This window comes from Aptenodytes forsteri, unplaced genomic scaffold (genome assembly GCF_000699145.1).
Source record: "Aptenodytes forsteri isolate BGI_AS27 unplaced genomic scaffold, ASM69914v1 Scaffold213, whole genome shotgun sequence".
Taxonomy (NCBI): Eukaryota; Metazoa; Chordata; class Aves; order Sphenisciformes; family Spheniscidae; genus Aptenodytes; species Aptenodytes forsteri.
This window is the reverse complement of record NW_008795522.1, coordinates 184,311-197,765: the sequence shown is the minus strand read 5'-3', so window position 1 is coordinate 197,765 and position 13,455 is coordinate 184,311. Positions and strand designations below refer to the sequence as shown.

The following is a 13,455-nucleotide window of genomic DNA, read 5'->3' as shown; positions in this document are numbered from 1 at the left end:
GTGTGTTATCAACATTGTTCTCATATGAAATCCAAAACACAGCACTGTGCCAGCGACTAGGAAGAAAATTAACTCTATCCCAGCCGAAAGCAGGACACATCTCAATCACTCTAGAAATAACCCAGGTCTCTGATCAAATGAGGAATCACTGTCATGTGGGGTTTTTCCTTGGCTGCTGTACCAAAGCAGTTATAAAACCTTGAGTGAACTAAGAGGGAAACCAGGAAAGCCAATAATCCTCTCTGTGGCAAATGATCTAGTATTCCAACCTGTAACCCGCATATCAAGAATTCAAGGTGGTTGAGAAGTTGAAAAGCAATCAAAGAGGTCCAGATGCTGTTAGCCTGAAAATACCACTAAAAAAAAAAACAATTCAAAATGCTAAGTCAGTATTCCCATTGGATGATAGTTTAAGTGCTTTCATAAGGACGCTGTGTTTGATCAAGGAGGGATAACGATGCAGCATAGAGAGAACAAAGATAATTGATTTAGATTAGAATTAACCTTTTCATGTGACAGTAACTAGTCAGTTGGAACAACCTACAAGTTGAAGGGAATGATGTGAAGCGGTCCGCGTCACCGTTACCGTTCATTATGCTGAGGAGACCTTGTGGAAAACACGCAGAGATCTCCTTACAGCCTCAGCTTGACACAGTCCAGAGCTGAGTCTGAACTTTCCAAGCTGCTCATTCGTTGTCTTGGATCTTCCTTAACGTATTTCTTTACAGTGTTTGTTTCCTCAGTTGTCTTATACAGTGGCCTGTATGGAACAAATCTAGTGCAGAAGTTGCACTGGGACCCACAGGAAAACGTAAGTGACTGAGCAGAGAAAATAAACAGAGAACAAAACCCAGCTACATTATTTGCAGTGACAACTGCATCTGGGCACTTACTGCAGTTGTGTCCACGTACTGGGTCGGGAGAGCACAAATGAGCTTTACCAGTCGCGCCAGCATGCAGCTACTTGCTGAAGTACTGCTCTGAGCAAAACAGTTGCAGCTTCAAGCATTATTTTAAATTAATCTCACTCACGGGCAGTAATTGAACTGCCTCAACGAGATGTCAAACTACCAGCCCGTCTGGTCCGTGCTGGTCAGCGATTCCCGGTCACTGTTACACGGTAACTGTAAATAACGAAGCTCACGTGCCAGCTGGTTGCAGCGAGGCAGAGTCCCTGACTGCTGCCAGGTGGGTGTCTGGCGGAGTCAGGAGGAGAAAAAAGCCAAAGGATACGAGTGGTAGAGCTGCCACTGAAGTGGTAAGTGCTGGGCGTTGAGGGATCCCGAGTGGGACATAGAAAGGGCATGTAGGTCTTAAGAGCTCCACCCATCTCCCTGGCCCTCCTCATCCTCGCCAGGCACTGCTGGAGGTAGTATTATGCAGGCTGGTTTTGAGGGCTATTCCCACCCCTCCCTTTATTTAAAGCATAAGGAGCCTCTCAGGATTCTGGTTACATCCAAGGGAGGGCCTTGAACCTCACTTTTGTAAAGAGGTTTTGCTGGTAGTCGTGCCAAGCTCTTGACTGAGCCTTCAGGTTTTGCAGGTGGATGCCGAATTCCCAGTGGGGGTCATCCCAGTTGTGTGGAGCAGGAGTTTTCGTGGTCATTCTCACTCTTCTGCCGAGTTCAACACTTCATTCTTAGAGACGCCAGATACGCTAAGAAATGCTGCTCTCCAAAGTGGATAGTTGTGGATGTGGGACGGCATATGTGCAAGCCATCTTTGTGCCATTGCAGCTTCAAGAGGAGCTTTTCACACCGATTTTTTTTTCCCCCCCCTCTCACTCTTACACAGGGCTACACAGCTCACATCATCAGTACCGTCTCAGAGTGGTCGTTAGCATTCTCCTTCCTCAGCTTTTTCCTCACCTATATCCGTGACTTTCAGGTAAAATGAAGTTAACGTTAAGTGCTCTGCTTCGCCAAGCTCTAAATAGCCTGATGTGATGCAAGATGGGCTGCCTTACGTTATCAGTCATCAAGGCTGGAAGGCCTGTAGCATGATCAGCCTTAAGCAGTCCTCTCTTCCGCAGCGGGATCCACCCCTACTGTGTTAACACACAGACTCCAGCATCAGACTAGCTTTAACCAGCTTCACTCGCGAGATCTGTCACAGTCACGGGGGAAGTTTGCTCTAGGACTGCAAGGCAAATGATGGCGTCAGGCTAGGAGAACAGCTTGGGCATCAGGCTTACAGTTCTGGAGCCGTTCTGCATTTTGGTGTTTCATCCGACTACTGAAATTGCCCATGCCGAGACAGCGACTAGCCCGCTAACTTGAGTTTTCTTTCCTTTTTCCTGTGTAGAAAATTTCCCTGCGTGCAGTTGTCAGCTTGCACGGACAAACCCTTTATAACACACAGCAGAGCCTTGTGACTGAGGAGCAGACACTGCTGATAGCGGGGAGCATCTAATGAAGGTGAAGAGAACATGTTCTCAGCATAACTCAGGAATTTAAGAGCAATAACGGCTGATATTTCTAAGCATTTATTTTATATAAAAAAATTTATGAAGTGATTGTATTGTACTTGACATAAAGGGCTTTGCTATTAACCCACACAGCAATGCAAATGTTATCAGTATTGTAAACAAGCCTGTAACATTTCTACACATGCCAATGTCATGAAAGAATTATTAAATGAAGGTTATTAAAGGGTTGTATTGCCTCATCATTTCCACCACACCCAATTTTACCTCCCTCAGCCCTTGCCCTGCTCTCTCCAGCGTTCCTCAGGCCAAGTCCTTTTGGATGCGCGGAGCCCCCAGCCTAGAGCTGGGCTCCAGCCTCGTCCTTCCACACCTGCGGCTCCCTCGTTGGGGCAGCTGGGGCTGACCCATCACCTGCAAACTGTGGTCCTTTGGAAGGACCCCAGAGCCCCTCATCCTTTGAGTGACCCGTAAGGAAAGTCCTCTTTACACCACAACTTCCTCCAGAGGAGAGGAGACGGCCGGTAGCTTGACCGTCTCCCCTCTTGCTTGGAAGGGCAGCCGTGCATTTGCTGCTGGAGAGGAGTCACCCGGAGCAGCAGCAGGAACAGCGACCTGCACAGGCTGCCCCGGGGTCACTCTGCTCTAAAATTCCATCCTTCCCTCCCTCCCTCCCTCTTCCTGGCAGTTGTTTGAGCTGATGGACAGGTTCATCCAAGAGCCCACAGGCAGCGTCCCTGCTGCACAAACCTAGGAAGAGTCAGACTACGCAGCCCGTGTCCCGCTCGCTCAAGGGGGAAGCACTGACTCTTAAACGAGCACGGAGCAGAGCATGACACATGTCCTTGTAGCCTTGATGTCCCTAGTGCTCCCCCGAGACAGTCTCCAACCCAAGAGCCAGCCGCTCCTTCCTCTTGCTGCCCCCAAAAGCTGTCACATGGTGTTGCGTGCCAGGGGGTTTATACCGAGTGTTTTCACAGGGACAACCTCCCACACACGGTAGTCATGTCCAGACCAAGCCAGAAGCCTGAAAAATACACATTTGCTCTAGTTCTACCAAAGTACAGCAAAGCAAAGGGATATTTGATTACACACAGACCTACAGAATACATTACCAACAGCTGCCTTTGAGCCCTGTGTAGCAGGAATAGCTCAGCTTCCTTCCTAAATTATCGCTCATGTCTACAGCTACATAAGCTCCAGCATGTGTTTCCTCCCACACCAAAATAGCTTATGCTGGCATCTTCCCTTCCCCGGCGGGGCAGGTAAAGGACCAGGAGAGGAATTTAAACTGGAGGCCTCCTGGAAATCACAGCAGCTGCCCTGGGCAACTTCTTTCTCCCAGATTAAAATAGGACGTCTCCATCGCAGTTGTGCTTTATTCACACTTGCGGCCTGGTTCAGCCCAGAGTTCAGACAGTTCACGTGGTGAAAACAAGCTTTGCAGCCAAAAACCTGCCAAACTACTGAAGCCAGTGGAGTAAGAGGACAAGTAGATATGATTAACGTGGAGTCACGGAGACCCCAAGGGCTCTACGGCTTGGGGAAGATTCCCAGTATATTTTAGTTCCTGCTAAATCCCTAGGGATCAGGGCCTCCCCGGAGAGTTGCGCTCTCTAATGAGGCAATACGCAAACCCCCGTTTCTGGTTAACTGCTACAACCCAGAAAACATGATGTTTCAGCGAGCAGAAACCCCTTTTCTATGCCTCATTTAAGTCTCATTAGGCAAATGGCTTAACCAGGAGATTGTCACGACAGCGACGTACTGCCTTGGGTTTGCAGAGCCCTGATCCCTGCTGGGAAGAGAGGGGAGGGGAGGGGAGGGGAGAGAGCCCTTTTCCTGGTACAAAAGGGGGAGAAACAAAAACCTCATCCATTCATTCATGCGGCTTCTCAGGAAGGCTCTAGGAGGACCCTGCCTGCTCACAGGGCTTTTCTCTCCTTCCCCTTGGTGCCTGGCATCACCTTCCCTTCATCTCTCTCTCGCCCGTGGATCACTGTCAAGCACAGAGAGTTTGTTCTTGACAACAAGCACCAGACAGGCTGTCCCCAGGAGCAATTCCTGCTCCAGGGCGCCCCGCGTTTCTCTGTAGTAGCAGCAGCACTCTGACGAGCCAGCCAAGATGGGCTGCTGGCAGTCAGGAGCCTGAGCTCTGGGAAGAGTTTGAGTTCTACCTAAACCAGCACATTCCTGAGCTTGCAGTTAAAAACCCACAGCCCCCCCAAAACCACGCCAAGGCTCCCCCACCCAGCTCAGCACCCCTTGCTGGGTTTCTTGCTCATTTGCAGATCCACAGAAGTTCAACCTCAGAGCATCAAACTCTTCTCCGTTTAACAATCTCCCCGACACCAGGAAAACCCTCTTCCTCCTCTCTCACCCTTTACCAAAGGGACAGGGATGAGCAGCACCCAGGAACAGCTCCGTACTCCTGACTGACTGCTCCAGAGTTACGTGACCCCACGGCACCACTGCCCCTTTCTCCCCCTCCCCTGCAGTCCCACCAACACAGAGGAGTGCTCCTGGGGGCTGGGCCAGGCCTCACCTCTCCTACTAAAGACTTTTGATGACCGGTCCCCCTGCAGGAAGGTGGCCATAGTCAGACTGCGCTGGCTGAGGAAAGGCTGAAGACTCAAGCAGTCAACCCAAGGACCTGCTTCCCTCACTGCTACGGGACTTACAGGCCCCTGAGGGCATTAATATACCTTAACTGCCCTGACCAGCCTCACCTGGGACCTCCTCACACACTTTCTGCCCGTGGCCCAGGAGCTCCATGTGAGCCCAGGCTGGAGCAGCCAGTCCTGGCCTGAGCTATGTTGTGGGTAGACATGCCTTCGGTTCTGCCCCAGCTTTACTTTGTGGACAGACCTCAGACCTAGATTGTAGGTAACCTTCCTCCAACCTGATCTCCTCCATGGACCTCAACTGTGCGGTCAGCCCTGTTTCCACTCCCATCTCCTGCTGCTCCTTACTGAACATCTTGGACGGACCCAGAACCTCATTCACCATGTCCCCTTGCTGTCCATGGACCCTGTCATCACCACCCCTGCTCTGTCTACCTGGCCCAGCTCCCTGGTTGTTGAGGGCACCGCCTGTACCCAAGTGACGCCCAGCTCATCCTTCCTTGGGGAGTAGCCCCACTCCTGCTGCTCCCTGAGAAGTTGAGATGTTTCAGTCAACTTCCATTGAGTTCATCAGCATTTCCTCGTTAAGGAGTGGCTGCAATCATACTTCTCGTCCTTGCCAGTTCCTGTGAACTTGTTCTTCCTCTGCTCCTGGTTGACTGCAGTAAACTTACAGGCTTGGGCTAGAGAAACTGCCACCTAAATGACACCAGTGTCTTCTTGTGAGACCATAACTGAAAACAGGGCTGACTTTCTCACCTGCTTGGTGTGCAAGGTGGCTCTGTAGCGTTAGTCCTGAAATGAGCCCCACACCCTGCTGCAAGGACAGTGTGATGGGTGCGCTCGACCCCTGACCAGACTGGCGGCGGTTTGGTGCAGGCTCCGGAAGGGGTAAAGGCCTGAGCTGTAGCCAGGCGTGAACTCCGCTCGTTTCAATCTGTTCTCTGAAAACCCACAAAGGAGCAGAGTGACATGGTGAGCATCAGTGCATATCAGCTTGGAACACCGATCATGCGATGGACACATGAACAGCGGGTGGCTTTTCCGAGACTCATTTATCAAAGAACATTGTGGGTGCAAGGAGTCTCATGCATACCTTTTCCATCGCATGTAATTTGACTACAAGCCAACCACTTTATCCCCTAAATATGACAGCCTAGGTGAGCCTTCTTTGAGGTCTCCCTGCCAGGCAGCGTGGCTGCGTGGCGGGGATCTCCCCTTGAGCTGGGACACCTCTCAAGGTTGCTCCTCGAGGCAGAGGGACCTTTTACCAACGAGAGATCTTTGGCAGGAGACCGATAGCGCACATAACCTTGTGGTACGGTAACTGTTATTTTGCCTCGGTAACTTTGATTGCATGCTGAATTGATGCTAATGAAACATGACGTAAGTTTTGCATTATAATCCCTCAGACATAATATTGACCAAGTCTGCAACTAGGTTTGGACCTTGCCACACCTAGACTCCTCTCTGAGGAGGAGTTTAGAAAGCAAGGGGGTCCACTCTAAACCTCATGACCCAACGGGAGGGTCCTCCTTACCCTTTTGCATCCCCGGTCTCTCTGTGAATCACTCTAACTCGAGTGTAACTCAATTTTCCTTTGTATGTTTCTTCCATGCAGCAATTAATAGCGTGAACCTTCCCATCAAACTTTCTTAAGTCGCACTTTTACATCATATTAAACCCACTTTTGCCAACACCTTTGACGGTGATTCTTTAAGTGATCTAAATTACTCTTCCGCAACAGACAGCAAGGATGGAGGCATCCGTCAGCAGCTGAACACCGGAGATGAAGCATGCCAAGGAGTCACAGCCCTCTTGCTAAGACTGACAGGAATGCTAACATAAGACATCTATTAAAAATGGAGAAAAACCTGCTAAAAAGGCAACATGCAGCCACGCAAATTCTTGGTAAATCCTCGTCCTACCACCTGGACAGCTCAGGTTTGTCAGATTGCGTTAAGCTTAAACACCACTTGTCAGGTGTGAGAGGTGGAGTACAAAAATAAGCATGTATTTCCACCCAAAGCCAAATGGGATGCTGCCAGCTTGGGGGGGCAGCTTTGGTGAGAGAGAAGAATGTGCAAGAAAGATGTAAAAATGCAAATTAAAAAAACAACAGAGAACATGGCAAGGACTGAGCGTTATCTTCAGAGAAGCATGAGAAGATGGGGCAGGAGCTAGCGAGGAGCTTGTAGTGTTACGGAAGGAAACTGTTCCAGCTGACTCATCCTTTATGCATTGAAACAAGGTCTTCACGGTTTTATTCTTTTATTATTATTATTATTATTATTATTATTATTATTATTAAAAGAAAAATTTTTAGCAAGTGAGAACATCAACCATTAAAAAAAAAAAGATAATTAAAAGGGTTAGCCCAAAGAGCAAAATCTATGCAAGTCGCTGGAGAGTGTTTAGAGACCAAATGCGTGCCACCTAGCCCAAAAAGACTTGGAGAAGGAGGGGGACAGCCAGCACGGCTGAACTGGGTTAAGGCAGCCATTAGATGTAGGAAAAAAAGCCTTGGATAAATTGAACTTGCATCCAAATGAGCAGGTGACTTAAGGGACAACAAACGTGTTTTCAAACATCAGGAGGAAGTTGGCCAGAAGGTTTTTAAGATCAAGGTATAAAATGAGTCTTCAAAGAAAAATCTATGAGAAAAAATTAAGATATTGGTATCCATGACCACCACAGAAGAGCCCAGAAAGGTTCCCATCCTTTCATCACAGGGAACTGCCAGTGCTGTCTGAAACCGAGATGTGGGTAAGAAGTTTCGAAACAAACTGATGAACAGTAATGAGTTTCTGAATGAAGAGGATTATACTCTCACGTTCAGACAAGAACCTTAAAGGAATAAAAGATGAAACAGCTGAAAAAAGTTCTCACCGAGAACTGCTTCAATACTGGAGGGCAGGAGAGTGGCAAATACAACACCGACTTTTTGAAGCGTTCCCAGGGATGTCTATGGAGCCATAAGAGCAGCATTTTCTTGTCCATACCAATAAAATAGGTAGAAATTATAATAAAAATAGAATAATAGAATAGCAATGCTAGACTGTGTAGGAAAATGTTGTGACATTGCAGAACAATGTAGTAAATTTCAATGGTAGATCTTATTGGAGAAGGTGATTTTATTTTAAATTAAAACCCTCTCTCACGCTCATAACCACAGGCAGGTACCAAGGTAGGTGTCCACGTGGCCTGGCCAGTAGCTCGGTGCCAAGACACCTGTGTCCAGGCGGCTTGTCCAGTGTTGCTTGCTGTGACATGGAGGATGACACCAGCTTCCAATTCCTCTTCGCATCTCCTGGGCGGTTCTGATTTTGGCAACTACCTATCGGCTTTGAAAGTACCTTTTCATACCCTTTAGGAGCTGACAGATTGATCTTTTTGTCTGTTCATCCTTCCTCACTTGTGTGAACCATCTGGATTTACTTACTACCCTCTTCTTTCTTGTCTGGGTGTCTTTTGACTCCTACCCTATCTTCCCACCACCATCTCTTAAAGGTTTCAGTTTTCATTTTAAGCTGTTGCCTTTTTTTTTTAGACTGTCATTAGTTTCCTGAGCTGGAAGTCCTCAGCAGCTGCAAATAGACGTTCTGGGATCACGATGACCTGCTAATCTCAGTGCCGTCAACCCCTGCCGTTCTCACAGCCCTCCTGCTGCTTGTTGCTTCTGCTGCTCCCATGGCTGTTCATTCTGTCTCCAGACTGGTCTTCTCTTTTCTATTACAATTCTCTACAACCGAAGAAAAGTCTCTGCAGGTTCAGTCAAGACAAGACCTGCCTCAAATCCAGTATTATTTACCAAAGGAATTGGTATCCCTGTAAACAGGGATCTATGGTCAATCATCTACCTGGACTTCTTTCACCATAGTTTTACAGAAACCAGGCTGCTATGGCAAAAGCGGGACTGTCCTCAGCTGTATAAATAGCTGGTTTAAAGAGAAGAAAGGCTGTTCAACAGTCAGTTTCCCAATGAAAGGAAGAAGTCCCAGGTGCCTCTGTTGGAGCTTGTACTCTTCAATATTCACAAATTATTTAGAAAAGCGGGTGAAGAGCAAGATGTCAAAGTTTGCCAGTGGCATAGCTCTCAAGAAAATTGCAAAATGCTTCAGAAGGTTCTCGTAACACCAAATAACTGAGCAATAAAACAAATTATGAAATTCAGTGTAGATGAATGAAAACCCTTGTGTTTCCATACACAATAATGAGCTCTGAATGAGCTGTTATGTTCAAACAGATCAGCAAATTTAGTAGATCAGTCCACAAAAATATCAGCTCAATAGTAAAGAGCCCTGGAATATAAGGAATTATTAGGGAGATATAGAGAGCAAACCAAAAAACAACAAAATGCCACTGTAACTCCACGATGCAATGACATTTTAATCGGTATAGTGGTTCTGGTCCATCCATCTGAAAAAGATTATGGTGGAACTGGAAAGCTATGGAGAAGGGCAAGAAAAATGGTCAAAAGTTCGGGATAGTTTCTGTTCAGAGGATGCCTACACAGAATTTCCCAGTCTAGGAAAAGAAAGACTGAAGAGTAAGATGAAAAAAAGTCTACAAAATCATTTTTTGCTTGGACATGGTGACTTGAGGACTGGTTACACTCACCTCAGAAAGTTAATAGAAAAATATGATGGACAACAAAAAAAAAGGGGGGTATTAAACATAAAGATACCATGTCTTTTTCAGAGCTATTGTAGCTGGAAAATGAAAAGTACCAGTGAAGTCTTGCGTATGATCATTGTGTCTCTGTACTCTTTTCTAGGCATCCACTATCGGTCTCCATTCTGATTTCCTTCCCCGTGTTGGTCTCTGCTGGAGACACGACGATGGGCTGGATGGATCTTCAGACTAATCCAGCACTGACTACTTCTGCTTTTCTGTCTTGCTTTTGAAAGCAGTGCCATCTCCCTTCCCATTTGCCAGAAGCTCTCTTCGGACTGCACTGTAACTGCTCTACGCCTCCCACATCCACAAGAGGAGGACAAGTAGGTCTCTGCCAAATTCAGCCTCCCACTGCCGACTGTGCCATTGGAAATCGGTCACTATTTGCCCACTCAAATCACACAACTGTAGGAAATTGAGTCATTTCCACGCTGTCCAAAACAGTTTGAAAGCTGAATCTGCACATCCCTGATGACAAGTATCTGCAGATTAACTCATTTTCTAGTATTTCTGCACACCTCCACCCCCAGCAGCCGACTGCTGGCTTGCCAGGAAGAAGCTGGACCTGATGGACTCTAGGGTGCCCAGCTTCCAGGTGGCCTCTCAGGCTAAACGGTTGGGACAGACCTCTGAAGATTTGTGTCCTCATACAGAAATGCCGGTGCTGCGGTGGGTTGTCCTCTAGCTGAAAAGTAACACCTTTGCACATGGATAGTTCTGTCCAGATACTCCAAGTCACCAGGTTAGGCTGATGTTGGCAACTGCCCACTATTCTTTGCTTCCCAATCTGTTTTGTCCAGCACTCACTGCCACCTTCGCTCCTTGGACCCACAAATTTCTAAAAGGTCTTCCACTGACTCTTCCTGAATATTTGCTTGCAAGTAATAGTTTTAATCCGTAGCCTAAATCCATGGTTTTCACATTGCTACGTACTTAACATAGCAAGCATGGTGCATAACTGCAATGCCTTCTGCCATCCCAGGCTGCACACAGGGATGGCTGAGAGTAACTTTCACTCCTGGGGCCACAGCCAGCGTTCCCAGGACTCCAGTTTTTCTGTCACAAAGAAACTCTTCAGAGATCATAGGAGTTCAAGGATGAACAGCGCAGAAAAATAGAATCTGTGCTACAGATCATGTGTCTGGATGAGGAGCAGTTCCAACAACCTGCAAGGTCCTTGGCTGTTGGAAGTCCCTTTGCTCCTGCTGTTGGCGCAACTTTCCTACATCAGCACACCAAGCGGCTTCTCCTGGCTCTCAGTGATCCTTTCAACTTTGCATTGATGTTGTTCCAAGAAAGACATCTCTTTCTCTTCCCCAGATGGCTTGGCTTTGTCTTTCTGAATTGCACCGAGTGTTTTCCATTACTAGATCGCAAGGAAATAGCCCATTCACTTTTTTCCACCAAATCCTACTGGTCACATTCCTTCAAAACCTTGCAGTGAGGATTCTTCTCCGAATTTTCAGTATCTTATCATTGTCTCTAGAGAAAACTCAGGCTAACGGACCACTATGCTAGGGTAAAAGAGGTTCTGGAAGAAAGAAGGTGGTGTGTCGTAGAACGTCAAACCTGGAATCCTCCCAGCGAAAGGAGAGGCCAAGTGAACTCGGCTTCATTAATTTCTTTGGAGATCGTTGGAAAATAGAGGAAAGACTTTTGTCAGCAGACAGACAGGATAGGTGAGTGATGTCTATCAGAAGAGTATCTGCAGCACCAGATACAAGACGCAAGGCTGCTTCTATCTCCTTTCTGATTGCCGTCCCTTCATATTGGGTCTGGCTGGGATGGAGCTAATTTTCTTCACAGCAGCCCATGCGGTGTTGCGTTTTGGATTTGTGAGGGAACAGTGTTGATAAGACACCAGTGTTTTGGCTATTGCTGAATGGTGCTTGCATGACATCAAGGCTTTCTCTTTTTCTCACTCTGCATCTCTCCCAGCAAGTAGGCTGGGGATGGACAAGAAGTTGGGAATGGACATAACCAGGACAGTTGCCCCAAACTGATCAAAGGGATATTCCATACCATATGATGTCATGCTCAGCAAATAAAAGCTTAACGAAAGGAGGAGGATGCAGGGACGTTTATGGTTACAGTATTTGCCTTCCCAAGTAAACATTATGCACACTGAGACCCAGGAAATGGCTAAACATTGGCTAAACATCTGCCTGCTGATAGGACACAGTAATTAAATTCCTTATTTTGCTTTGCCTGCATGCAGCTTTTGGTTAAACTGTCTTTATCTCTATTCAAAAAGTCTTGCCTGCCTTCTATCTTCTCCCCATCCTGCAGGAGAGGGGAGTGAGCGAGCAGCTGGGTAGGTACTTGGCAGTTGGCTAGGGTTAACCCATCACACCCACATACGTGCGGGGAATATTCCCACTTTTCACACAAAACGATTGCCTCCTCACTACTGCTTATATTTGACAGGCAGGCTTGGCCAAACTTACGCTTCTTCCACACTTTCTGGAACAAGCACAGATGAGACTGCCAACAGACATCTTCCTCACTGGTATCACTGGCTGCTCAAAAAAAATCATCTCCCATAAATTAGCCTCTTTGCTTTGCACATTTACCAATAAAGGACATGCAACATCTGTGCACGCCTGCTCCATAAGCAACTCAGCCTCACTGTCAGGCTACAGGATGCAGGTCACGGGTCCTTTCCTCAGGTGCTCAGCTGTCTTGCATGTGCTCCTAGCTCTGTGATACTTGGGCTGCATGATAACACAGGTCACGAGGCCCAATTCATTCACATCATTCTCTCTGCTGTGTGTCAGCCCTTCATTAGGCGTCTGTTTCCCTATGCTAAACTATGGGATTTCTGCCCCAAAACACTCACTCCATACACAGCGAACCCATGGATGCCCATGATAATATCACCCTTACTTGCTTGCTCTATCACAGGCACTTGCCTCTTACACAGTAATCTCAATCATTAAAGAGTTTAGTTCTATTATATACCTTCCTTCTTCACCCACCATTGCATGTTTGGTGTATCTTCTTCTCCTAGGCTTGGTCTGTCTCAAGCTCTTCAGAGCAGGGACCATCTTTTTCTTCCCTTGTAAAAGGCTGTCCTGCCTCTCTAATCCACTTGAGGTTTTCATACTGTCAAGACGCATATTAATAAGGAACATAGGGCTGATACAGTCTACTGTACATACACTAGGCATCCACGTGATAATAGAGAAAAACCTTGCAGATGAAAATCTGATTAAAATAAGAATAATAGCAAATAGTCTTCCATGAACAGAAATCAGCAATGGAGTTCTACAGGGATCACTGATGTTGAATATAACCATAAATGGACAAGAAAAAAAACAATGACAAATTCCATTGGCAAAACAGTTCTCATGGCTGTAACAATAAAGACTGAAGAACTGCAGAAGGGCCTTACAAGATTCAATGACATGGACAACAGAGGGTAGTGACAGGCGTCCATACAACACATAACACATGACAGAATATGCTACGCTACAAAGATCTATAAAAATTATGATGGCAAAGACAGTTTGAGTGCACATTCTCTCCTACAATGCAAAACTAAGGCAGCATCAAATGAAAGTAGCAAGAGACATGTTCAAATAACGACTGAACAAATTAATGGGAAAGATACTTATCAAGAATTATTAAAGATACCACCCCTGGATAAAGAAATATGCCTTTTTTGCTTCAACAAGTTATTATTCAACATAATTCTGTTTAAAAAAAAATACACCTCCCCCCCCCCCC

General features: G+C 46.7%; 1 protein-coding gene across 1 annotated transcript in view; it reads left to right on the top strand.

Moving 5' to 3' along the window:
* The window catches only part of DRAM2 (DNA damage regulated autophagy modulator 2), a 12,674-nt gene extending 10,021 nt beyond the window's left edge, over positions 1-2,653 (top strand). The window contains exons 6-8 of the mRNA XM_009281851.2: positions 729-811; positions 1,795-1,887; positions 2,305-2,653. Of these exons, the coding sequence (XP_009280126.1) occupies positions 729-811; positions 1,795-1,887; positions 2,305-2,412 (284 nt within the window). The 3' untranslated portion in view covers positions 2,413-2,653. The remainder of the gene's footprint in view (positions 1-728; positions 812-1,794; positions 1,888-2,304) is intronic.
* Positions 2,654-13,455: the final 10,802 nt, after the last annotated feature.